The sequence below is a fragment of the Carya illinoinensis genome, chromosome 2 (genome assembly GCF_018687715.1).
Source record: "Carya illinoinensis cultivar Pawnee chromosome 2, C.illinoinensisPawnee_v1, whole genome shotgun sequence".
Classification (NCBI taxonomy): domain Eukaryota; kingdom Viridiplantae; phylum Streptophyta; class Magnoliopsida; order Fagales; family Juglandaceae; genus Carya; species Carya illinoinensis.
In genome coordinates this window covers 32677882-32704663 of record NC_056753.1, presented here as the reverse complement: position 1 = coordinate 32704663, position 26782 = coordinate 32677882, and the positions used below count along the sequence as shown (strand labels likewise).

At 36.2% G+C, this 26782-nt stretch overlaps 3 protein-coding genes across 7 annotated transcripts; 2 read left to right on the top strand and 1 right to left on the bottom strand.

Annotated features, from left to right (window-relative positions):
- Positions 1-4287: 4287 nt before the first annotated feature.
- LOC122301033 (pentatricopeptide repeat-containing protein At4g21065-like) lies at positions 4288-7180 on the bottom strand. Its single transcript, XM_043112097.1, has 2 exons — positions 5036-7180; positions 4288-4645 (listed from the first exon to the last, which is right to left on the bottom strand). The coding sequence occupies exon 1, from the start codon at positions 7003-7005 to the stop codon at positions 5068-5070; it is 1938 nt and encodes a 645-aa protein (XP_042968031.1). The 5' UTR covers positions 7006-7180; the 3' UTR covers positions 4288-4645; positions 5036-5067.
- A 728-nt stretch (positions 7181-7908) lies between these two features.
- On the top strand, positions 7909-18668 carry LOC122301032 (golgin candidate 5-like). 2 transcript variants are annotated; one of them, XM_043112096.1, is made up of 20 exons: positions 7909-8179; positions 8381-8612; positions 9308-10398; positions 11273-11344; positions 12241-12315; positions 13159-13273; positions 14598-14659; positions 14769-14816; positions 15048-15332; positions 15420-15479; positions 15575-15658; positions 15785-15850; positions 15926-16024; positions 16105-16323; positions 16562-16661; positions 16751-16971; positions 17193-17252; positions 17350-17463; positions 18159-18233; positions 18329-18668. In XM_043112096.1, the coding sequence occupies exons 2-20, from the start codon at positions 8456-8458 to the stop codon at positions 18362-18364; spliced, it is 3039 nt and encodes a 1012-aa protein (XP_042968030.1). In that variant the 5' UTR covers positions 7909-8179; positions 8381-8455; the 3' UTR covers positions 18365-18668. The 2 variants fall into 2 exon arrangements, with proteins under 2 accessions (XP_042968030.1, XP_042968029.1); XM_043112095.1 differs by having other exon boundaries at positions 7910-8179; positions 16562-16679.
- A 1178-nt stretch (positions 18669-19846) lies between these two features.
- On the top strand, positions 19847-26739 carry LOC122301031 (probable plastidic glucose transporter 3). 4 transcript variants are annotated; one of them, XM_043112092.1, is made up of 15 exons: positions 19859-20241; positions 21458-21602; positions 21779-21884; positions 21991-22058; positions 22139-22271; positions 22912-23011; positions 23082-23194; positions 23273-23381; positions 24299-24452; positions 24536-24679; positions 24759-24832; positions 25229-25317; positions 25723-25837; positions 26003-26187; positions 26306-26739. In XM_043112092.1, exons 1-15 carry the CDS (start codon positions 20062-20064, stop codon positions 26307-26309), a joined length of 1719 nt encoding a protein of 572 aa, XP_042968026.1. In that variant the 5' UTR covers positions 19859-20061; the 3' UTR covers positions 26310-26739. The 4 variants fall into 4 exon arrangements, 3 of the variants coding, with proteins under 3 accessions (XP_042968028.1, XP_042968026.1, XP_042968027.1); XM_043112093.1 differs by having other exon boundaries at positions 19861-20241; positions 23288-23381; XR_006240123.1 differs by lacking the exon at positions 26306-26739 and having other exon boundaries at positions 19847-20241; positions 25278-25317; positions 26003-26037.
- The last annotated feature ends 43 nt before the right edge of the window (positions 26740-26782 follow it).

Sequence of the window (26782 nt, the reverse complement as noted above, 5' to 3'; positions counted from 1 at the left end):
TTTGTCATTATGGGTATTTTATCCCTGTGTGTCTTTATATCATTAAAAGACCAGTTGAAAGAAGTGAATGCAATTAATGGATTTGCCTCCAAGCTTTTGAATTTTTTTTTTTTTCACAAAAAATTAAAAAAACCCCAACATGGGCAGTCATTCTTTTAAAAAAATACAAAATATTACATCCCACAGTATTTGCATCACAAACCCTTTTTTTCCTTAATTTAAAAAATCACAAGATCTTTTTATTATTATTGCGGAGGATTAATTTTTACATTTCAAGAAAGACATGCAATTCAAAGGAGATATATCTGGTTGGTGCATGCATGGATGGCTATCCAAGAAACCAACAGAAGCACTGGTTTTCACCAAACTGATCAGCCGGTGCATGAGTTTAATGGGTACACCAAACACTTTGGAATGAAAACAATGTCCGTAGAATGAAAGTTATTTCAAACAGTTTCAAGTAAATTTTCTTTGCTTGTCCTTGCTTTCTTTGAAAAAGGTTAAACGGGCATGTCATCTATGTCGTAATGCAACCTCAGCAATACCAAAGTACTATTACAATGGCATCAGTTTCATTTATACGTAATAAAAAGAAATAATATTTGTAGTTTAAGGTGGGTAAATTTTACACATTCTCTTTAAAAAAGAAAAATATATCTGTAATATAAATAAAAAATTATTTTTTTAATAATAAACTTGCGCACTCTAAACTATATTTAGCATTACTTGTATAAAAATTTCTTATTAATTATAGAAGGATGGCTCTAAAATTATGATTTGATATTTTCTTTAAAAACAAAATTGAAATATATATATACACACACAGAGACACTTACCGAGTGTCAAAGATGTTGAAGGTGAGGGTCACTTGCTGCTTATTCTTTCTTGGCATCGAGAAATAAGATTTCACTTTAAATAACATATTTTCTATTCAGCATAAAATATTGAGTATTTTGAATAAGCAATGATACATACAGTTATAGAGTGTATAAATATCAACGAATCGTTTTGAAAAAGAGTAAAATTTATTATTAATAAATTAATTAATTATTTTTTTATGTAAATTTTTTATTTATTTATTTTTTTAAAAATAATTATATAGCACTTACACATTTATGACTATGACTATCATTTCTGATATGGGTGATATTGGTAGGGACGATTATAGCCAGCATCAAGCCGCAAAGAATCTTGATTTTGAGCCCGAAGACTTTTTCACGTTATCCTTTATCTCTTCCACCAACTAATTAACCTAATTAATTGCTTGTGCACGTACGAGAGAAATTAAACTCGATTTTCTATGTTCAAACAACAACAACAAAAAAAAGCTGAAGAATAGAAAATATCAGTGTCACTATTTATGAGGCATGAGCTATCAGGCTCCATAATTAAAGTTTTGGTGCCATATAGGTTATGATTAAGGTATCTACAATTCAAATCAACCAAACATTATATTATTTGTTTTCTTCAGTTTGTGGATATTTTTTTTTTTCATCTGTATTGGTAGTTAGGAATGGTAGATAATATGAAGCAATCACATGGTTCAATAAACCTAATAAGGAACATTATTAATTAGTTTGAGGTTCCTTTTGGATCCCCCTCTCTCTCTCCAGGTTCCTTTTGAATCCCTCTCTCTTCACATAATGTTTCTTTCATCTTACTTCGGCTACTCTCTCTTAATCGTTAGAGTCCATCAAGGAAAGCAAAAAGAGGAACCCAGAATCCACCAAAATGAGGCATCTTGCCTTATTATTATGTTTTGAGGTGACAACCCATTGAAAGGAAAAAGTTCGAAATATATCAGGGAAAAGTTGGGAGAAGTTAAGGCATGAAGAAGAGAAAAAGTCTAGAATTACGAGGTTTGAGAAAGGCTTTCAAAGAAAACAAATGACTTACAAACAAAAATGAAAGAGAGAAAAAGGACGGGTGTCGAAGAAGAATATTGAAACTTTAACAGAACTGGTGTTCATTGAAGGCTAAACAAGCTAAAAGAATAGTGGAATCTCCCACTTCCTCTTCCTGAGACCAAAATACACATCCTACATTATATATTATATGTAGTATGTATAGATATTATATAAAGGTGCTCAGAGAAAGAAAATAAATAAGGGTTAATAATCCTATGTTGAAAAATTGAACTTGGACATCAACCTCAGTAGAAATCCGCTAACCAAGGTAAAGAATGGATAAAAAGGAGATAAAAGGTTGATACTCAGACTACATTGCAATGACTACATCTCCTCCAAGGCTCTGTTGCATTCTCTTCCCAGTTCCTTTACATCTCATCTCATAAAAAATCACGGTACATGCTACTCCATTTGCCTCCTACAGTTCACTTGGTCTGTTTTCTATCCTTACGAAAAAACCTATTTTCCATGGAAGGAATTCACATTACTTCCATTGCTTATATATTCAGAATCCAGGAAAATAAATCTGCCTATAGATATATGATACACGGGAGGCACAGACATGCTGCTACGCTTCTATTTCAATGTTTAATCTATCATACACCAAGATTCAACTTGATAAGATAGCCCAATCACTAATTTCAAACCACGAAACAAGCCACTCCTAGGGTAAAACAAAAGCACTTCAGCATTAATTACCTCTCTCCCATATAAGGATTGTCCTGCTTCAACCGTTCTTATCTTCTTAGTTTTCAAGCCATCATACATCAGACAGTAACTAATGCGCTTTAAAGAATGGAAACAAACATCTTCTGATATGGTCATTTGCATCGGCTAAGACTAATAATATGATATTATTTAAAGATTTCCAATTGCCACGCTAACGTATAAATCCCAACACGGCACTCAATCAGCATGCGACTGCCAGGCCAGAGAGCAATCTGGCCCACCCTAGGATGCTGTCACATTGAGAATCAAGTCAAATAAGGATGCCACAACAGTCTGTTTTCGCACAGTTAACATGAAGCTTGTAAGATGATTCTTTATTAAAAGGCTAAAGAATTGTTGTATTAGCTACACAATCTGTAGAGATAGTTAGATGTTGAAGAGTAGATGAGATGGTTGTTCTGGAAGTCAGGTGAAAAGCTACTACCACAAAGTGCCATGCAATATTGAATAGTAATGAGATATAAATCTTATGGAGGAGGTTTTTCTAAAAGAACTGATGTGCACAGACTTTTATGTCACTCATTCATGAATGCCCATTGCTTACATTGAGGTCGGGCAGATTTTAAGGACAAGATAGATCCCACCTCTGTTTGTCCCTTCTTAGTAATTGAACTAATTAAAAATTTTAGATTCTAGTCTCTCTCTCTCCAGTTTGTGCTGTGTGCATATGCAGTAAGTTAGTTGGAATGGAATATTAGAAGAGAGGAAAAAAAGGCATGGGGTTCTCTAAAGAATAATGCTGATCAAATTGGCATTGATTACAGTAGCAATATTGACGTGTAGCCAATTATACTGGCTGAAATTTACACTAATATCAATTAAAATTCATGATCACTTCAAAGTGGGGCTCAATCGATTCAAGTTTCATTTTGATTTGAGTCTCAGAAAATTTCTATACATCCTTCACAAGGTCATGCAGGCGGGTATTATTCCATATGTCATTCTTCTGCTTGAATACCTTCCCTGATTTATCCACAAAAATTCATTGGAGTTTGGATTATTTTGCAAATGTTTAATATATCAACTTTAATGTTTAAATTGTTACAGTCAAAATGGAGACAGTCCAAGTCAAAATCAAGAAGAGTCAGAATGGATTGTTTGTTCGGGACAAATGTTACGCCAACACCAAAGAGTTATCAGAATCAAGCGCAGTCAAAATTGATCATTTGTTCAGGCAAAATGTTAGGCCAAATCTGAAAAGTACTAATTGTTTAACAATATAAATAAAAGGAGTCATAAAAAATTAATCTCGATTATCTTTAAACTTTAAAGTTGGTTCGAATTCAGATTAAATATTGGCCATACCCTAACACTTTGACACTTCAAATCAGCGACAAAAAAGGGGTGAAAACTACCATTCCCAACTAACTCATGTTCCTAAGCCCTACTGAAGCAGTATTTTTCATGCTTTTAGCAATCTCCCGAGTAGTAGTGTTGTCAACAGCAAACCTACAAGTACACTGTCTTCAGTTGACCAGGGAATCCATGTCTGCGAACGTTATCAATTATCTGTGAATTCTTATCCTAAGAGATGCCCCACAGGACAATGATTTTAAGGGGAAAAGAAAAGAAAAATGTAAGGTCTGCAGAAAGAACTCCAATTGGACAATTATGTAAATAGAGTAATGCAACCAGCAAAAAATCTCAGACGTAACTCCCAAGAAAATTTTGCAATCCCTTAAGTGCTGAAGGTAGCTTATGATAAATCAGAATGCTCAGATAACGCAAAGATTTAGATGAGTACAAACCAACCAGCATGAAACTAGAACATCCAGTATCTTAAACTAAAAGATGTACTTACTAGCAATTATACCCTCACAAAGTCGAAGGAGCACCTTTGATCCACTACATGGGCTTCCAAAACTTTCACTAGCTGCTACTTGCTGTGTCAATGGTTGTTCAGAGGTAGATCTACATCAAGCTCAACACTTGGCTGCTTCCTTTCCCAACTATGGTTGCTTAAATGTGTTGAGCGCTTAAAACTTCCCCTGAATCTTCAGATACCGGATCTCATGTCCGGTACCGCCATAGAATCAGAAACTTTGTTTGTATCTCAATGGTAAAACTCAGACATTTTAAATAGTGGTGTGGTTTCACTAATGGATACTACTTGTCACTTCCCATGCCTCTAATTATTAGACCATCCACCTCCATTTTAAGGTTGCTGGCATAGAGCAGCACATTTCTAATTTTATGGTAGCAGCCCAGCACATTTATTAGTTACACAAAAATCTTCCCAGTTTTACCAGATTCTTGAAACTATACAATAAAATCAGATAACATGTACTTCGCTTCCATCAACAATGGCGTATATGGTGTTCTCTACCCAGATTCATTGTACTATCCTTCTTCACCATCTCCTAATTTCCAATATAGATAGTTTTTGTTAGAAAAAATACCTTAAATCCCCAAATGTTTCTCCCGATTCCATTTACCAATAATCACCACAAGAACAAACCCCATCTTTAAAATGATGGTAGCGATTGACATCTCTGATAGTGATTTCCCTCTCTGTTATCTTTGAGATGAACTTGATTGCAACATGACAGTCCTCGCATACCCGGAGGTTCTTCGTTATCAAAAGCCTGGTTCTAGGGGGAGTGCTAAGGAGTCCAAATGCAATTGCTAACCTTTCACTGTGACTGCAAACCATATTAGTCTTTTCATCATCCTCCACATCATGGAAAACTGATCCAGTAGCTGGGACATAGCCAGCTTCTTTCATTCGTCCTCCTAGCCTCTTCAATTCTGCATATATTGCTTCAGAATCAGGATGTGAATTATCACCAGAGAGGAATGCATGGACTTGATTTTTTATGTCAATCCAGCTACAAGCAATGCTTTTCTTTATTCCTCTATCCATCATCAGCTTTCTCAGTCTTGCAACTCCATCCCACTTGCCTGCTTGAGCATAGATGTTTGATAAAATCACATAATTTCCAGAATCATCAGGTTCAAGTTCAATTAGTTTTTCTAATGCTACTTCACCCAACTCCACATTGCCGTGGATTTTGCATGAATTCAGCAAAGCACCCCATACGCCAGAATCTGGCAGTACTCTCATTTGCATTATCAGATTGTAAGCCTCTTCTAATCTCCCACAGTGGCCAAGGAGATCAACCATGCATGTATAATGCTGAACTGTTGGATCTATGTGGTAATCTCTCATCATCAATTGAAAATACACCTGCCCTTCATCAAGCAAACCTCCATGACTGCAAGCTGCCAGAACACCCACAAAAGTTATGTGATCAGGCTGGGCTTTCTCCTTCATCTCCTCAAATAAAGCCAGTGCTTGAGTAGCATGACCATGCATCGCATACCCAGTTATCATTGCATTCCAAGAGACAACTCTTTTCTCCTTAAGCCGCTCAAACAAATTCCTAGCCACCTTCACATAACCACACTTGGCATACATATCCACCAGTGCAGTCTTTACCTTGTCATTGGACTCAAACCTATGTCTCCAACTAAACCCGTGAAGTTCCATCCCTTGAGGAAGAGCTGCACTGTCAGCTGAAGCTGATATCACAGTCACAAGAGTTGCCTCTGTGGGTCTCAGACCTGCCAATGCCATTTCACTACATAGACCAAGTGACTCATGTGGATGCCCGTTTTGTGCATAAGCAGCAAGCATAGAGTTCCATAACACAGCATCTCTTACTTCAATCTTATCAAACACTTGGCGAGCACTTCCAACACAACCACACTTGGCATACATATCAATTAAACCGGCACCCACAAATACATCTGTCTCCCATCCTGTCCTTGATGCGTGTTCATGAATCTTCCTCCCATCTTCGATGGCAGAAAGAGCAGAGCATGCCTTGAGCACAAACGGGAATGTAAAATTATCAGGCTCGAGCCCATAATCAAGCATTTGGTAGTAAAGAGAAATAGCAGCCTCATACGGTCCATTCCACGCATATCCACGAATCAAAACATTCCAAAGGAACAAATTACCTTTAGGAATTCTATCGAACAAGAGATGTGCTTCACCTAAAGAGTCACAAACACAATAAAGATTAACAAGCTTTGTAGCTATAAATAAATCAAACCCAAGACCCACGTGGCATAGATGAGCATGGAGTTGTTTTCCAGGGTTGATCGCTTTCCGGGCAATGCAGGATTGGAGAAGAGAGGCATAGTAAGAGGGGGCCGATTGTTGGGTGCGCAAAGCGCGGAGGTTAAAAGAAGAATAAAGAGTTTGATGGGGTTTGGGGTCGGCGTTCTGTTGAGGGGTTGGTAACGGGAACGAGTGATATAGGAAGTGGGAAAGGCTGTATTTGAGAAGGGACTCAAGGGAGCAGAGGGAAGATGAGGACGGAGAGGTTATTTTTAGCATTGGTATGGAGCGAAGTACTGGCATCTAGCTTTCCAAATAAGGAGGAGGAGAAGGAGATAAGAAGTGTTGTGGAAAGACATAAGAATACAGGGAGGCTATTGAATCAGCCGGTCCGGGAGCTAACGGATAGTGGCGGGAAAGCTCAAGGTGCTTGGATAAAAAACTAAAAAGGTCGGCTTCCCAGTCCTAAAAATAAGCCAGTTTTTATCTTTTGAAATAAAGATATTCATAAACTATTAAACTATATTAAACTTTTTGTTTATTTTAATTTCAAATATTATGTAATTGTTTTTAATTTAAAATAGAATTATAAAAATGGGGAAGTTTGCTGTTTCCCTTCTCAACTTGTATGGTAACTTTTTGATGCCCGTGATAATTGTTTTCGGATTTTAAAAAGTATTTTTATTTATAAATTAGTGGGAATAACATATATTTTTTTATACAGTTAAAATTTTAAACTTTTATTATAAATTAATTAAAATTTGATTCGACACTGAACTTTGGTTAGTCCAGTGCTCTAGCCATCAAAATTGGTTTCGGTTTTTGTTTTAGAATTCCCTATTTTTTGTTGTGTATGTATTGTGTCAATTTAAATTTAGACGGTGCTACAGGTATCGTTGGTAGCTCCCTCTAGGAGTTACTATTAGGTAAAAATAATTTTTTATCTTTTTAATTTTTTTTAAAATTATTTTTAATATTTTTAAATATTTTTAAAAATATAAAAAGTTTATAATAATATTAAAAAAAATTCTTAATTATTAAAAAAAAATAAAAAAATAAAATAAAATAGGGCCAACGGTGACCCCAGCGGGAGCTAACAACTGTGACCCTATCATTTTCCTTTAAATTTTGTATAATTCTTTTTTATTTATAATAAAAGTGTTAAAATAATTGTAAATTTGAAAGAAAATGCAATGAAAAAAAAAACACGATAAAGAATTAAAGAGTTGTACGGGAGACTGCAAATTTTAATTTCGCAGAGCCATTCTCATTCAGATCAACCCCGGCGCCCCGCGCCCAAATCTACCGGACCAACCACCTTCTCTTCCAGTGTATCAGAAGGATCTCTCTCTCAGATTCTGGAACGGCAAGGGCCAATCACACTCCAAAAGTCCTTTAAGCAGCTCAAAGAAGCGAAATAGCCACGATTTGATTCGCGAATCACGAGGGCATTCACACCCAATCGGACTGCCGAAAGGTCATTTCCCGAACTTTCCTCCTCACTTCAATTCCTCGCCATTGATCTCCTTCTCGGATTTACGCATTCATTTCGAATGTGATCTCGCATCTTTGTCATTATTATACCTATGGATAAGATGTGCATCCAAACCCAAAATACCGTTGAAGCACTTTTTTAACTCCTCTGTTGTTGTTGAAATTGGATTGGCATTAAATGCAGGGTTCTTGATGTGTTCTAACTCTCCGGTCAGAGAGATTCGGATCGAGTTCCGTGATCTCGGTTCGTAATCCGAAGATGGCGTGGTTTGGTGGGAGAGTTTCGTTGGGGAACTTCCCGGATCTCGCCGGAGCGGTGAATAAGCTCCAGGAGAGCGTGAAGAACATCGAGAAGAATTTTGACTCAGCTCTCGGTTTAGAAGAGAAGTCGGAGAATTCCGAGTCCAGCAATGAAGGTACCATTTTTGTATTTCCATTATAATTTTGATTTGCAAATCAACCAGTATAAGCTTGTTGTTATGTTGAACCACGCATGGGTATTTAGTGGACTAGCTGACTATCTTGCCATATAGCGAGTTGTGGTTGAATGCTATAGCTAGACTACGCAGCTTTAAGTCCTATCGTGGAATTGAAGTACCCGACTATAACAAAGACGTGGACGTGCAACGAAAAGAATGGAGTCAGTCAATGGGCTTGTGATTTATGTGTTTCATAATACGGAAGATTGAGTGATAAGCAGACTCACTATATGATTATTAATTGAGAATTACGTTGAAAATGTACCTTTACATTTTTCGTGTATGTACATTTGTTTCTGCCCTCTAGAATCCCAGAGCTAAGAGAGGGAGAGAGGACTATTGTTCCGACTCAGTTTTCTTCATTCTCTTCATCCCTCTCCTATATACTATCATCTTGCTTCAATCTCTTCGTTTCCAGCATAAGAGGTGCTGACCATTGTCACCTCATCTATAAAAACATACTGAAATTTTTCTATTTCATGACTCTGTGTTGTATAGCATAGTTTTTTCTTGTTAGTTTGGTCCAAAGTTCTCAAGATGTAAAAGGGTGTCCGTTATTTTGTATCAAAGTTCAAAATGCAGGTTTTAAATTTATTATGGTTATGATCTCTCTCTTTACTTGCCTGCATCAGGTTTATGGGCTTCCACTGCTGACAGGAAAGCACTGTTTGATCCTGTTGTGGCCCTCATGGGGCATAAAAGTGAGGAAAGTACTGTTGAGTCATCAGAAAAATTGGAATCTTCCCAGTATCCGCCTGCAGTTGAGAAATCATCTGAAAAACCTGGCTCTCCGCGGCATAAATCTAATGTAGAGGAAAAGGTGGTGACCGAAGTCAAAAGTGACAGATCTCTCCATTCTGGAGCTGAACACGCAGAAGAAGAAAATGAAATCCATGGGGTAGACAAAGATGCTAAGCACTCAGACACTGCAGAGGAGACAAATAATGTAACTTCAAATTCAGAACTTGCTGATATCCACGAGGTAGCCAAGGACACTGAACGATCAGACATGGCAGAGGAGACAAATAATGCGACTTCAAATTCTGAACCAGCCAAATCTGCATCAACAGCAATGCCTATTATACAACCTGAACCCAACAGTCAGGATGTTGAGACATTGGAGTCTATTGACAATCAAGAAGAGAAAGAGAGATCAGAAGTGGCACCCTCCAAAAATCCAGACTTGGTGCAAGCCAAGTCAGGTGCCATTGAAGTAGACCAAGTTGAGAATATTATGATTTTGCCACATGAGTTGCATACTTTCATTGATACAAGTGAGAGTTTGGATGAACAAGTGAATAAAGTAGAGAGTGTGGATAAGCAGAACTCGCAAGCAGAAGATATTGCAGAGACAATTGAATGTGAGGCATCAAGTGATAGCCATGCTGGAGGTGAAACTGAGCTCTCTGGTTTACATTTTGTTCGGGTTGAGGAGACTAATGGTGCTGGCAACTCTTCTAACCATCCATTGACCAATGCACTTGCTTCAGATGAAGCTGCAACGACAGTGCCTCAATCTTTTTCTCCTGAAAATCATGCAATTGTTAAGGGATTTGAAGTGGATCAAAAAGCTAGAGATGATGAGGCTGACATTAAAGAGCGACAGGTGATCTCAGGAACGAATCACTCTGGCTCTTCAGATACTCTGTTTGAATTGGAGAAGGTGAAGAGGGAGATGAAGATGATGGAAAATGCATTGCAAGGTGCTGCTAGACAAGCTCAGGTATTTCACAAGGCCATGTTCCTTTAAGACCACAGCTTTTATTTGGCAGCTATTTACAGATAATTTTGGGAATAAGTAAGGTCATTTGATTGTGTTTAAACCTGCCCCCTGAAAGTGTTGAAGGTCTAATCATATTCTTTTGGAATATTTTCTTGTCTCTCTCTGTTTTTTTTTTTTGGGTAGTGACTGTAAGTCTCTAAAATGATGATTCAGTGATCGTTGAATGCTTTTGTGCACATTTCTTTCTCCATAGTTGGATAATTATTTGAGACTGATTATTATGGTTGGGAATATTGAATTTGCTGAAGGCACTGCAATCTCAATGAAGGTGCTGGTACTTTAATGTGCCTCAACCTTTGGTTTTAATCATACTTGACTACCACAACTGCAGGGGACTCCACGTCCATTAAATTCTAAAGCCCACCTTCAGCGCCTACCTGTAAATAAAGGACGACATTACCACCATCAATAAGGCTAAACCATCCCATATACCACATGTCTTTAGTTTTTTTTTTTTCTTAACATTGCATCTAACTTCTTGTACAGTCAACCATTAATCTATGACGTATCTTGCTTTCACTCTGAGAGTCAAAATTCACTTAAAGAAAAAAGAATACAATTTAATTTTAAATGCAAGAGTAGAAATGCAATCACAGAATATAAGGTCTCACCAAAATTTTGGATTAATGATAGGTCTTTAGGACATTCATAATCGCATCTCTCCTTCACCTGTCTTGAGCTCTAGTTGCGATTTTTCAGAACACATGCATGCTTTGAATTGCTCAACAGTTTGTCTCTCTGCATCCTGTGAAGACATTTTATTTGATCTACTTTTTTTCTTAGATTCTGATAAATTTGAATATTTTGGTTCTAGGCAAAAGCTGATGAGATTGCTAACATGATGAACGAAAATGAACAACTAAAGGCCGTGATTGAGGATTTGAAGGTCCGTACAATGATACCTTATGTTCCTTAAATGTACTTGTTATGAGTAAGTATGATTTCATCATGATATATTCATGTATGTATGTATGCTAGAGAATTACCATACATCCACGGTTAATTGATTCATAATGCACTAGAATATAATGATTATTTTGAGATCTCTTTGATGTGCTTTTGTAGTTTTTATTTAAAAAATATCTGCAAGTGTATTTTTCGTTGGTTTCATTCCCAATTAACTGATTTATAATGGATTTCTTTCTAGTATTTTACCTAGATCACCTATATTTATTTTGTTGGCGTCTAAAAGCAAAGAACTCTTAGTTTTGGAATTTTCATTACTACAATTATGAAATTGTACTTACTTATTTGACTTGAACTTGCTGAGTGCCCTTTTTTGTATGTTCCAATTTTGGGCAAGCCTGATTAAGTTTTCTTGAAACTGTGTTGGAACCCATATTTTCACACTGAACCCACAAATGCTTGTATTTTGGAGTCACATTTAGATCATTGTAACTTTCTGTTTCTGTTATAGTTAAATCACTATCATCCGGGCTCAATTCTCTTTCGTATCATAAAAAACTATCACTTGGGCTCGGTTTATACTTGAACTCTTACAAGTTTTGCTTTCATAAAAAAAAAATATCTTCACATGGTTGATTGTTATATACCTGTCATTTATTTCTCATCGGTTTATACTTGAACTCTTACAAGTTTTGCTTTCATAAAAAAAAATATCTTCACATGGTTGATTACTATATACCTGTCATTTATTTCTCATCTGTTTGCTGCATCTTTCAATTGAACATGTTGGGATAATAAACTCCATGTTTGAAAGATACTTCGCTTCCCTTGACATTTCATACATTCATACTTTAACTGCTGAAAATTATGGAACAGAGAAAATCCAATGATGCAGAAGTTGAGTCTTTGCGAGAGGAATACCATCAGAGGGTTGCAACTCTGGAAAGGAAGGTATGTTTTTCATCATTTATATATTTATTAATTTATTTTATGTTCATGATTTAATTCAGATAGGTCCTAACCATATAAGAAATTCAGACTCTAGGTTGAAAAGCCATTTTAGTTTTTAAAAATTGAGTCTTAACGTGTTCATTTCTTCTCAGTACTCATATTTTCCTCCAGTAGCACAGTGCTCATCTCATGATGTATGCTTTTCAAAGATTTTAAGTTTTCTTAAAGACCCCAAAGGGTTTGTACTTGTCAAGTTTCTGATACACTGCTAGCTGTGGTGTTTTCTTGGTTGTATAGTAATTTTTTGGATGCTTCTGAGTGTAGATGTTTCATTGTCTATCATGGAAATAATGACTTCTTTTACCCTTTTATTTTAAATCTAGTATAATAAAGATATAATAACGACTTCTTTCATACAATTTGGTGTATAATGTGAAAGAAGGAAAAGGTATTGAGTTTTGGAACATGTAACCTTTTTATACCTGATGAATTAAGTGCATGTACCATGTATTAATTGGTAACTTAAGGATCAACTTTACATTGCATTGCTTGGAGTAATAAATTGCAGGTGTTATCTTAATATTTTGTAAATTAGGACTTCATGATCTTTTCAGTAATTGGCACATTTACATTCACCAAAGCCTTAATTCGAACATGAGGTCAGCTGCAAATGTTAATCCTCCCCGTTGAGTGCTATCTAAAGTGATATATTAAGCCTGTTTAGTGGTAACAAATAGAATCCTTTTACCCTATACTTTTTTTTTTTAATAAGTAAGAAAGATTTTATTTTACCCTATACTTACCTTTACCTTGATCACTAATTACCCTGGTGTATGGTTACAGGTTTATGCTCTGACTAAGGAAAGGGATACACTTAGAAGAGAGCAGAATAAAAAAAGTGATGCAGCTGCTCTTCTGAGAGAAAAAGATGAAATAATTACTCAGGTTATGTCTGAAGGTAGAGATGTGCAAACTCTTAGTGGCCTATTATTGTGTTTCTTTTCTTTTAACAAAATAACCTGTATTTTTTCCACATGTTCGGTTTTTTGGTGCTTGTTTATGCTAGATGCATTATCTAGGCTTGAGCTATTGAGAGGCTTGTCTTAGACACATCAGCATTTATAGAGGGATGCATCTGTTATGTTCTACTTTGTACAGAATGGAAACTCATGGCCAATGAGCTGAAGCCTAAATGACGCTTCCACTCCCTTAAAAGTAGTTGGTGGGTGAGAGGTTGTGGATTTTTATCCCATAGGGTGTCCTTTCAACTTCTAACTCATGTGCCCTATTCAGTTTGGGTGGTGCATGTTTTGGCTTGTTCAACATGGGCCCTACCAAATCGTCGTAACAAGGCTTGAGGAGGTTTTTTTGTACAAATTAAACATTTCCATTGTTACCAAAAGAATATAAAAACTATTAAACCTTTCCTTGAGATAATCTATTGAATAAGGGGAGGTCCTTAGCATGATTTTATTTTTCTCCAATGCAATAAAATTACATAGTGTCTATTTTCCATTGAGGGTATTCCATGAGTTTGATAGAGTAATTATGAAAAAATAAACATGCTAATTTAATAGAAAAGAAATGAGGACCCTCATAATATTTGGTCTATTTCAGTCAAAATTATATTGTAATAATCTGGGGAAGTGTCACACTTGGCTGGGAAGAAGGGTCATGTCCTCAAATGTTCGAAGCATAAATTTTTAAGAGGAGAAAGTTCTACAAATTATAGGATGATGGTGCCACAGTGCAATTTATTCACTTATAGCACTTTGGGGCCTCTAGTCCCAAGTTTCATGTTTTAGAATCAGGTGTGTGATTTCTCCAACTTTGAAACAACAGTTCACGTGATGATAATTTTATTTTTTTGGTTTTGGGGGTGGGGGGAGGATGTGGCGGCATGTCCAGTTGAGACGTTGTCAATATTTGAGATGCTTTCTTTTGATGGGCTGTGGTGTTCTTATTGTACTTCGCGGGCCTAATTTTTATGTGAGGTTCCTCTGTACAGTCATGATGGATACCTTCTAGATTTGCTGATTTCCATGCCAATATTGTTTCAATATACTTATTGGCCAAGTATCATGGTAAAATCTGATTTCCAAACAACGACGATACCTTAAAGGAAAAAAAAAACTTGAATGCAAATCGATGAGAAATTTGGAAGTCTATATATTATGGAGTATACAGATCCTTTCCTATGTGTTCTCTATATATATATATCTGTGTATATATATATATATATTGTAATTTGTTAATCTGGAGATTTTTATATATCATCTCAGGTGAAGAGCTTTCGAAAAAGCAGGCTGCTCAAGAATCTCAGATTAGGAAATTAAGGGCTCAGGTATGGCTTGCAGGCTTCCTGGTTGTCTAACTTTTCATCCTTTTGCTGCTACCTATTCTGATATAACAAATCCTTTGTCTTTTCTTTTCTCCTTTTTCCTGAAAGCTAGATTAGAGAGCTTGAAGAAGAGAAGAAGGGGCTGGTTACTAAGTTTCAGGTAGTGGTCTTTTCAAGTTATGCAGCACTTAGTTTTTACCTGTTTGTAAGAAAGTGTTCACTATTCTGATGCCCGTTAATTGAGGAAGTCCATTATATAATACTTCAAAGTAAATGAAATTCCATATGATCTTAACGGAACTAGCATGTTCTCTTGTTAAAAGTGTAGAGATGCTGTTGTGAAGAAGATTCAATCTATTATTGATAAATGTTATATAATATCTACTTCCAGGTAGAAGAAAATAAAGTAGAGAGTATCAAGAAGGACAAAATGGCTACAGAGCAGTTGCTGCAGGAAACAGTAGAAAAACACCAAACAGAACTTGCAGCACTGAAAGAATACTATACAAATGCTTTGAATGCTGCAAAGGAGGCTGAAGCATTAGCAGAGACTCGTGCCAACAATGATGCAAGAACTGAACTAGAGAGTCGTTTGAGAGAGGCCCAGGAACGTGAAGCTATGCTAGTTCAGGCACTTGAAGAATTAAGGCAAACTCTGAGTAGAAAGGAGCAGCAGGTTTTTGTGACATCAATTCGATTGTTGGTTTTTTCCAGCTGACATGCCACTGATCATGATTAACTTACTCTATCATCAATTTTGCAGGCAGTGTTTAGAGAAGACATGCTTCACAGGGACATCGAAGATCTTCAGAAACGTTATCAAGTTTGTCAAAATTCCTCTTTTTTGCTTAAACTGTAACCCTTTATTTCTTTTTCATTTGTTCAGCATCATCTTGTAGATTTTTTTTCTCTCTCTAGGCAAGTGAGCGTCGATGTGAGGAGTTGATTACACAAGTTCCAGAATCTACAAGGCCTCTTTTAAGGCAGATTGAAGCTATGCAGGTGAGTATGTAAAATGAAATTTTAGAGTTCTGATGAGGATGTTTATGGATCTTCACTGCAGGTTCTTCAATTTAGATGTCAGTTTGCTTGGGTCTTGTGTTTTATTCTTTATTTTATTGGCAACAGGAAACAACTGCCAGAAGAGCAGAAGCCTGGGCTGCTGTTGAGAGGTCCCTTAATTCTCGACTTCAGGTGTGTAGAAGTTTTTGTTAATTTCATTTGAAACTTTTACGGTACTCTTATATGATTAAATTTATTGCATTACAGGAAGCAGAGGCCAAAGCTGCAGTTGCAGATGAAAGAGAGCAATCTGTGAATGAGCGCTTATCTCAAACCTTATCTCGAATTAATGTTCTTGAGGCTCAGGTTCTGCTTTTGTTGGTTATCTTGTTTTAAGTACTGGGGCTTTTTCATAGAAATTAGCTCACAGCTGTGATTTGTTTCAGATTTCATGTCTTAGAACAGAACAGATGCAGTTAAGTAGATCCCTTGAAAAGGAGAGACAAAGAGCAGCTGAAAATAGGCAAGAGTACCTTGCAGCCAAGGAGGAAGCTGACACCCAGGAAGGTCGTGCAAACCAGCTTGAAGAACAAATTAAGGAACTCGGGCGGAAACACAAGCAAGAGTTACAAGATGCACTGATGCACCGGGAACTGCTACAGCAGGTGTTGCCTCTGGTTCTTATATAATTTGAAGTTACATTTGATAGTAAGAAGAGGAACTGCATCTAGCTCCATCTTAGTAGTATTAAGAGATGTTAGTCTGATTCATTTTAGTTCATAGACGTTAAGTGGGACTTTTTTATTCATTATTTTTATTGAAAAATTTCATTAGACTGCCCTTGTTCTATGTATATCTTAGGCTCATTGAGATTTTCTGAATTGACTTCCTGATCTTTGACAGGAGATAGAAAAGGAGAAAACTGCTCGGTTGGATTTGGAAAGGACCGCTCATGTGCATTCCGCTGCTGCTGCAACAGATCAAACTCCCATACCAAAGCACAGTTCTGCTTTTGAGAATGGTTTGATGCTTTGAATTACTTTGCATGAGTTGAAGGTCCGCAGATGTTATATATTTTGAAAATTTGTGCAGGAAACTTAAGCCGCAAGCTCTCAAGCGCTAGCAGCCTAGGCAGCATGGAGGAAAGCTATTTCCTGCAAGCATCTTTGGACTCGTCTGACAGTTTCTCCGAGAGGAGAAATGCTGGAGAGTTAACCATGAATCCATATTTTATGAAGAGCATGACGCCTAGTGCTTTTGAAGCCGCTCTACGTCAGAAGGAGGGTGAGCTTGCTTCCTACATGTCTCGTTTGGTATGGTCTATGTTCTAAACTCCTGAATTTTATTTCTTCCTACATGTTTTGTTTCTTTTGCTTTATTGCATATTCCAGTTATGAGCTCTGCAGAGTTGTGTTTGTTCATATTCAACCATTGTTGAATTTTTAGGGGCCATACAGTTATATTATGCCGTTTCATTATGAACAGTTTTCATTGACTTACTGTTTTGATTGCTTTTTGTTTCTCTTTTGCTAAGGCATCGTTGGAATCTATACGTGATTCTCTTGCTGAGGAATTGGTCAAAATGACAGGGCAGGTGAGGTTCAATATCTTATTTTTATTCTTTTTGAGTGTCCTTTTTTTAAAAATTAAAAATACATTAATTTTTTGAGAATTGCTTGCATTGAATGCAGTGTGAAAAGTTACAGGTAGAGGCTTCCATGTTGCCTGGCATACAGGCAGAGCTAGAATCATTAAGGAGGCGACACTCTGCTGCGCTGGAGCTAATGGGTGAACGTGATGAGGAGGTATGTATATTCAGTCTGGATCTTTGCTTAGAATGGTAATATGTTTTCAGCTTGGGATATTCTGTTTTGTTGTTGAGTTCTCTGCTTCATTTTGGACTGAGGAACCACGGATAAAAGCTTCAGCTTTCGATTTTGATAGATGAACACAGGGAATGTAATGCTTGGAGAAAATCAGAAGTTGTACTTACCTCTGGGAAATCCTCCCTCCCCTTGGTGAAAAAAACAAAAACAAAAAAGCAACTGAAAATATAGCTTTGGACTTGTGGTTGCCCTGAAGCACAGGATTTCCACCATGATTCCTTTTTTCCCCCTGGTTATGATGAGCAACCTCAGAGAACAGACCTTGTAAATCATCACGATTTTTTTTTTTTTTTCCTTCCTGTTATGACTAGTCCCCATGTAACACATTCACATCACACGGATTTGGTAAATCATTGGCTCTTCACCGATAGGACATGACCTTTAAAAATTGTTTACACTCGAGTTTGAACCTTAGACCAGGGGGAGTATATCCCCAAGACCAAGGCCTTTACTACTTGAGCCAACCCCTCGGGTTTCCATCATATATTCTTTAATGTTGCTTTTTCAATATCTGCATTTTATCTATATTTTTATGATGTAAATGAAAACATATAAAGAAGAAGGTGCTATTTTCTCTCAAATCCTGACATATATATACGTGATTGCATGTCTAGCTGGAAGAACTTCGTGCAGATATTGTAGATTTGAAGGAGATGTACAGGGAGCAAGTAAACTTACTTGTGAATAAGGTATGATTTGAAGCAATAAGTAAAGAAGGGGGGGGGGGGGGGGGGGGGGGGGGGGGGGAAGAGCTTGGTCTTCATTCTTGCCTCTTTGTTTACAGATCCAGATAATGAGTTCATCAATGGTTACTGCCTGATTGGTGGAGTTACCATTGTGGTATAGCAGCCGGCCATGATGTTTCATGGGATAGTGCCAAGTTGGAACTAGTCTTCGGATAACTTTTCCTCTATACTCAAATCTCCTTTGCTTTCTCCATCTTGTTCAAGTGTTTTTCCAGCAGATATACGAAGAGCATGCATGCCCTTATTAAATGTGATATGAATTTTAATTTTTGCGAAATTGTTGTATAGCCCGAAATCTTAATGCATATTGTCAAGGTTCGAAGATGATTTTTATTTTTTTTATTTAATTTTACTCTCATTTTTCTTGGATTGATTTCATCACAAAGGATTTATTCATTTTCTGTCTTACAGAAGATGTGAGAGAGATGCTGGTAAATTAATGAGTAAAAATACATATACACCATTTGCGTGCTGATGTTCTTTCATGGATTAAATTGTATTGTGACAATTTTTTGGAAATCTTAAAAACTGCGAGGATCATGACAGTATGTTGGGTTGTGGTAGTTTTGAAATGGAAATATGTATATGTTGGTAATTTTTTGGCACGTATTATGTTATTTCTAATCATAGCTGATGCGTTTTATTTTAATTGTTTTTTTTTTTTTTAAATCATTAGAATCTTTTTAAAACCAGACAGAAGCTGTACTATTTGGATAATCGTTTTTTTTATTTATTTTTTATTTCATCATTACAACTTTCTTAAATTTTTACACAAAATATAATAAACAATTCAAAATTTTCAAATCAAAATATAATAATATTAAAAAATAATATTATAACAATATTTTATTTATTTTTTATTTAAAATTATTTTATCTTATTTTACTATCAAAATATACCTTAGAGAGGTATAAAATCTCGCATTTAGAGAAATGATTTAAAAATAAGATAAGAGTATAATATGATATAAAATCAATTATAAAATAAAAATAATAATATTTACAGTTTTAAGATATGTAAATTTTATATATTTTTTTTAAAAAAATCATGAAAAAAGTGGATAAATATAAGTTTTATATAAAAAAATTAATTTTTTAATAACAAATTTTATTATTTCTTAACGAGAATATACCAGACCTATGCATCCAAATAATATATCTATTATCACTCTGCTAACAAAAATTTTATGTGTAGTCATCTTTGCGTATATTTTTGTGCATTTTAATCATATAATTGGTTGTATATTAAAAAAAATTAATTTAATTAATTATATCAGTGAAGTGTGCAGAGACTATATACATTACTCATCTGCTAAATATTATTACCATTCATACCGGTTGTACAGCGTAATTTTTCAAAGTGTCTAATTAAAATGAAGTTTTATAAAAAAGTTGAACTATTTTACAATTTTATTGTAAATGAACTCATGAAGGGTAGTTATATAAAAATAATAAAACCGAAATATATATATATTTCTATATATATATATATGAAAGTTTTTAAAAGATATTTTAAAAATAAAAGTTTTTAAATCTTTTTATAAGGATAAAATAATTAGGAAATTATTTATTACTTTCTTATTCGTAAAATATTTAATGTTATATAAGTACAGGTGTTGGTCCATCGAAGCGCTCTCTCTCTCTCTCTCTCTCGGGAAGGTCATGCCTCCAGCTGCTTCTTCGTGGCTGTCTTTGCTTCTTCGCTACAAAAACAACCACAGGTCCACAGCTATATTTAGCCGAGAACGTTAAAATTTAGTCTGCAATGCCGAATGCCCAATGCTCTCTGCAACAATCACATCACCACCGTCCCTCTCTCGCTCTATCTCACAAAGAGACATACACTGCTTTCTTCCTGTAACCTGGATTTCCTTTCAGCTGACACTGACGTTTTTCACTTGATAGTGTCCCCCGGGCGCACGCTACCCCACCGGCCCCTTCTTCTTCTTCAGGTATCTCTCTCGCTGTGTGTAGCCGTGAAATTCAATCGGATCGTTTAATATGTCTGCGTGTGAAAGTTATTAAATCATCTGCTCGAAATACAATATGTAATTGAATTTCACATCTCTCTCATTTCTGAAATATAATATATATATATATACACACACACGTACACCTATTTTTTTGATCGTTTTATGTGATGCTTCCTATATCCTTCGGTTTTTTTTATTGTAATTATAATGTGTTAATATTTCCGATTCCTTGTTTCCGGTGGGGAGTTCTTGCTCTCTTTCTTTCTCATCCTCTTTGAAAATGGCGAGTCGTTTTTCCTCCTTTTTGAACTCGGAAACGGTGACGTTTTCGAGCACATTTATCTTGCTCATTGCGAATAATCTCTCTCTCTCTCTCTCTCTCTCTCTCTCTCTCTCTCTCTCTCTGCGGGCGCGCGCATTTAGTCGCGATTCAATACCTCATCCTTTTTTTCTTTGTTACAAGAATTCTACTGTTTTTCCCAGTTCGCATCCATTCAACTTGAAGATCTAATGTATGATATTCGATCATTGAAGTTAAATTCCATCTATGAGTGTATCTTCTTCTTTTTCGTTAACCAGCCTGTACGTGCGTGCGCGTCTGCATGCATAATTTATATATGTATGCATGTACTTAGTGCATGCATATGTATATATATGTATGTATGTATGGATGTATCTGTTTGCGTATATTTAACTTGAAGAGCAGAACTGCTACATGCAGTCGGTAAATATAAGCGGGATGCAAACGGTTGTACGAAATGAATAAAAGAAAGTTATAAAAATAATTTTTTTTTTATGTGAGTCTCGTATTAATTTATTTTTTTCAAAGCGACTGCACGCCTCTTGCACAATCACGACTGCAAATATCATTTACAACCATTTGCATCTCGCTTACATTTACTGACTGCACGTAGCAGTTCTGTAACTTGAAACTTATATAACTCGATTACATTTACCGACTGCATGCAGCAATTCTGTAACTTGAAACTTATATAACTCGATTATTAATGCAAATACAACAATTGCATCAGATCTGAGAATTTCTTCTGCGAGTTGAGTGCTAGCATGGTTCCCCAACGCAGTTGTTTGGTGTCGCCATTTAAAATTTATTAAGGCGTGGCCTATGGCTATGGGTAGGAAAAACAATGGAATTAATTCGTAATCGGATTGATTGGAGATTGGTTTGTTGTTGCAGTTTGTTGCACAAAATTCTCTTTCGACTCTCGGAGAAGATTCTGATAATTGTGCTATGCGGGGACGTCATGTTGATGCATCTTCGATGTACAAACGTGGTGCATTGAGGAACTATATAAATGCATATGACGAAGAAGGAAGTTCAGGTAATTTTAAATTACTCAAATCACTTTTCACGGTTTATTCTAAATTTCCGTGCTAGACTCTAAAACCGGTAACAATTTCCGCTTTTTGCTATGAAAGCACTAGTCTTTCTCATGAAAATCGTGTATGGTATGATGGATTCTACTAACAGTTGGACTAATTCTCTTGTTTGCTTTAGTACATTTTCTGAATGGCAAAGATATTGGAAACCCCCCATGGAGACGTTCTTTGCCACATGTCCTTGTGGCAACACTTTCTTCATTCCTAGCTGGTTACCATCTTGGGTATGTTCCTAATATTCGTAACTCATATTCCTCATTTCTTTTTCTCCTTGATGATATGTTTTGAAAATCGAAGAAATATATTCTCTTTTGTTGCTTTTTAATGCAGAGTGATCAATGAGACTCTAGAAGGCATCTCTCTAGACCTTGGCTTCAGTGGGGACACCTTGGCTGAAGGTACTTAATGCAATCGATCTTTCTATTATATGCATCTGTTAAAAAACGTTTACCTTGTATGTTCTCTTTCTTCAATGAAGGTTTAGTGGTGAGCACATGTTTAGGAGGCGCCTTTGCTGGATCTCTATTCAGTGGTTGGATAGTAGATGGGGTCGGGTGTCGAAGGGCATTTCAATTTTGTGCTCTACCAATGATAATTGGTGCATCCATGAGGTAACTGAACTTGGAGGCATACCTTACTATTTTTCCTTAAAAATCCATCTTTCTAAAACTGTGGCATTTTCCAGTCTTTCTTGCTTTGATGTACATCTTTATAGAGAATGGAATAAGCTTTATTAGTAATTAGAATAGATCCTTTATTGGTATCAGCTAGCGTATGCAGACTGTAGTCCAGTTTGCCTGCTATTAGTGAGACTTCTTGCCTCATCCAGTCATTTCACTAATCTTGGTAGAACGGTACTGAAATTAAAATGTGGGGGTTACCTACCCATAATCTCTTTCATTTCACCATCATAGAGTTTGAGTAAGCGTGTGTGTTCAGGTTCATTATTTCTATCCTATCTTCGAAAAGTGTTCTCAGTTCTTTCTGATAATAATTTATAATTTAAATTGCATAATGGATTGAGAAGAACATATTACAAGGGATGGGTCATGGATCGTTTCACAATTATAACCACACTCTAATGCTGTACTCCACGTTTGATTTTCTTTATTTAGGCTGGGTTTTGTTCTTCCCCTCCTTCCTCTGTTTGTTTCTTGCTTAAAGGCTTCCATACCATTTGAGTAAATATTCTTTGTGCGCCATTCAAACTGCTGTGAAGCTAGAGAAAATTAATCAAACATGATCTTACAGTGCAACAACGAAAAGTCTGTGGGGTATGCTTCTGGGGAGGTTATTTGTTGGGACTGGGATGGGTCTTGGCCCATCTGTTGCAGCTCTCTATGTGGCAGAGGTATGCTTAAGAGTTTATTTTTTATCATTATTTTGCTAAATACTAACTCGTGGTTCATCGAAATGAGAAGGTGTCACCAGCTTTTGTAAGGGGTACGTTTGGGAGCTTCACTCAAATTGCTACATGTCTAGGACTTATGGGAGCTCTTTTTATCGGACTCCCAGCTAAGGAAATAGTTGGTTGGTAAGATACGATTGTGAAGTAAAGAAACATTGGAAATTTTATGACTTTTTCCAATATATCTGAACATTTTGTAAGCAGTTTGTATGTACTCAGGTGGCGGATTTGTTTTTGGGTATCTGCCATTCCTGCTGCATTACTTGCTCTTTCCATTGAGTTCTGTGCAGAGAGTCCCCACTGGCTTCTCAAGGTCATCAGCTGTTCTCTGTAATCATTATTATTAATTTTTTTATTTTTTATTTTATAAGTAATCATTATTCTTGAAACAGTTTTTTGTTGGATTTCAACACTTTTCCCCTTTGCGCTGTGCTCTACGTTTCTGTAGTCAGGGCAGTTATGAGAGATGTGGATTATATACCAAATTCACCAATGCCACTTTTATAAAGTTATTTTCTTCAGAATAACCCTATCCACACACTATATCCTATGATTATATCAGTATTGTAGTTTTGTATAACCGGTGTAGAGGGTACTTTTGCCCACTTACTCGATTTTTAATTTAATATTAAATAGTGGTCATATCACATTATTTAGTTCTGGGTTCAAGCCAGACGCAATTGATTTTCTTTGTATTTTGCCTTTTTAATGGATTGGGAGATATTCATTTGATTAATAATCTTGGAGCCCTATTGCATGGAACAATGGCCCGTGTTTGTTTCTCCTAATTCTCTTCAATACTGACTGCTTTGTGGTAACATTATATGACGGTTTTAGAAGCTTCTATAACCAATTCATCTCTCAGATACTAAACAATTTAGGCAGTCTTCCATGAAGGTCCAAGATGTAAATAGAATAGACTCCTATAGAGGCAGTTGATCTGATTACATGCTACCATTGCGCACACATATTATCATGTTTTACTTTCTTAGCCTCCTATATTCTCATGAGTAGCCTAATGCTTCTGTTCCTTTGTATATGCATGAATCCATGCATACACAAGTTCTTGTAAGTTGCATTAATATCATGTCCACTTTTAGTCCATTCTTTTAACAGTTCAAGCTTTGGGAGAACTGAGCAATTGTCATGGAGGTCTACACAATTGTTTTGAATCATCAAACCTTTGTAGGTGATTTGACAATGTCATGATTGTTTCTAAACATGCTATAGAGAGGAAGAGGTGTTGAAGCTGAAGCTGAGTTTGAGAAGATTCTAGGAGGATTACATGTCAAATCTGCAATGGCAGAATTGTCAATGTCAGACAGAGGAGATGATACAGATACCATAAAGTTCTCTGAGTTGTTTTTTGGCCGTCATTTCAAAGGTGCATAGGAGTTCTTCTAGAATATATTTTGTTTCATCTGTGTTTTGTTCTGAGTGATTTCCTTGTAACTTATACGTTTGCAGTGGTTTTCACTGGATCTACCCTTTTTGCTTTACAACAGCTATCTGGCATAAATGCTGTATTTTATTTCTCTTCGACTGTCTTTAAGAGCTTCGGCATACCTTCAGACATCGCAAACATATGTGTGGGGATTGCAAATTTATTGGGTACTGATGGCTTTACTATCATGTATCTTAGTTGCACAAATGGTCAAACATCTTCTTTACCATTTTTTGCCTATTTTAGGTTCGGTAATTGCAATGAGCTTGATGGATAAACTTGGAAGGAAGGTACTTCTTCTTGGAAGTTTTTCGGGCATGGTAAGTAAAAAAGAAACCTTTTACTGAATAAAGTTATTTTTTGGAAAAATAACTTTTATCTGATCGAATAGTATCATATCTGGACAGATGATACTTTTGTGCTGACCAAAAAACTACACATTAAGGCTCCATGTTGGTTTTTTCTTTTTTTAAACCTTTTGGACTGAGGTGATATCTGGGGCGACACCCACAAATTTTCTCTACTTTTATTTTTGGCACTTTGTTAGAGTGCATAGTTATTACTATCTCCAAACCTCTAAACAAGGTCTTCCTACCTTTAAGATTGTCGGTTTGTGTCTTCTGCAGCAGTAATACTGTCGTTTCTGTTTATTGAGTTCAAACCTGTATTTTCTAGACTTTCATGTTACATGACTATTCTTTTACACATGGGCTTAGGCGCTATCCATGGGACTTCAAGTAATTGCAGCAAGTTCATTTTCATCAGGCTCTGGAGCGTTGTATCTGTCAGTTGGCGGCATGCTGTTGTGAGTGATCAATGAGCTGCAATTTGGACTGATAATAAAAAGAAACAGAGACTAAAAATGACAAACGGAAATAGAAACGTAAAGCTGCAAAAGCTCTTGGTGAATATATTCAGATGCCTAAAATGTGCCTTTCAGTTATCCCGTGATGACTGGACGCATTTGAATCAATGTGTTAATTGGCCATTGTTTTATATTGGATCCAAATCTCATTCTAGCCAGAGAAGATTGGAAATATAATGTGATACTTGTACAGTATGATATGCTTGACAGAGTATAAAATCTCGTACCTTATTGATGAATCTAAGGCCATATGCATTCGAAAAGTTCTCTACCGTTAAGAAGCTTTTGATTTTTTTCAATATGTTTGGCTTGAAGATTTTGCTAAACAACAAAATAAAAATGCAGATCTGTCTTGACATTTGCTCTTGGTGCTGGTCCAGTCCCTGGTCTCCTCCTTTCAGAAATATTTCCTGGCCGGATTCGGGCTAAGGCAATGGCAGTTTGCATGGCTATGCATTGGGTAATAGTTTTCTGCAGTTCTTCCTGTTGTGGGCAGATTTTTATTTCCGCTCATTATCTTTTTCATTGAGAAAAAGTTTAAATAAATACTCGCCAGACATGCCAATAAACATTGCTCACGAACTTCTTGTACCACCTTGTTAGTTAACTTCAGTGTCCCTTACAGGTAATGAATTTCGTTGTTGGTCTGTTCTTTTTGAGCTTACTGGAGCAAATAGGGGCAGTAGTACTTTATACAATCTTTGCTGCCTTTTGTCTGCTGGCTGTGTTTTTTGTGAAGACCAATGTCTTGGAAACAAAAGGAAAATCACTCCAAGAAATTGAAATTGCGCTTCTCCCACCCGAGTTGAGGTAATTAAAATTTGCTGGAACAGTTAAGTTACTGACATATGGAGAGGAGTCCTTAATTCTGATCGATGCTAACTTTGTCCAATCTCAAAATTTTTGCATCTTTGTTATTTGCGGACAGATAACTCACATTTAATGTTCTCATGCCACTGAAGTCTGTTCTCTCCTGGTTCTGGTTTAAAGTGATCATCTTTCCCAAATGAGGCTGTGGCCGGAGAAGTGAGAACTTGGGAAGGACACATCCATCGAATGCTCACTCTTGAGGGCCTATTCAGTATCTCCTATGAACTACATTTTTTTCTTTTTTAATTCTTGAGCACATTGATTTTTTTTTTTTTGCCAACAAAGTCTACTTCTATTAAGAGAAAGTCCACATTACAAACTATTAGTACCTATCAGTAGGCACAGTATTTTAATTAATACAAACAGACAGGTGGGTCTTTTCCACTATGAAAATTTAATAGACAATGAGGTACAAAGATTAAAGGTATGCTTCCAAAAATTAATTTGGATTCTGCTCATTGCGCAACAGAGTGCGCGCATCGATTCTGATCTCGATATATTTTTCTTAGTTGCCAGCTATTTAGTATACTCAGCA

Bases quoted from the DNA above. Each gene is read 5' to 3' on its own strand.
- LOC122301033 (XM_043112097.1), bottom strand. From the start codon at position 7,005: ATGCCAGTACTTCGCTCCATACCAATGCTAAAAATAACCTCTCCGTCC.
- LOC122301032 (XM_043112095.1), top strand. From the start codon at position 8,456: ATGGCGTGGTTTGGTGGGAGAGTTTCGTTGGGGAACTTCCCGGATCTC. The intron at 13,274-14,597 runs GTAGAGATGTGC...ATATCATCTCAG, and splicing joins TACTCAGGTTATGTCTGAAG to GTGAAGAGCTTTCGAAAAAG. The intron at 16,680-16,750 runs GTTTGATGCTTT...AAATTTGTGCAG, and splicing joins CAGTTCTGCTTTTGAGAATG to GAAACTTAAGCCGCAAGCTC.
- LOC122301031 (XM_043112092.1), top strand. From the start codon at position 20,062: ATGCCCAATGCTCTCTGCAACAATCACATCACCACCGTCCCTCTCTCG. The intron at 22,059-22,138 runs GTACTTAATGCA...TCTTCAATGAAG, and splicing joins TGGGGACACCTTGGCTGAAG to GTTTAGTGGTGAGCACATGT. The intron at 23,382-24,298 runs GTCATCAGCTGT...AACATGCTATAG, and splicing joins GTCCCCACTGGCTTCTCAAG to AGAGGAAGAGGTGTTGAAGC.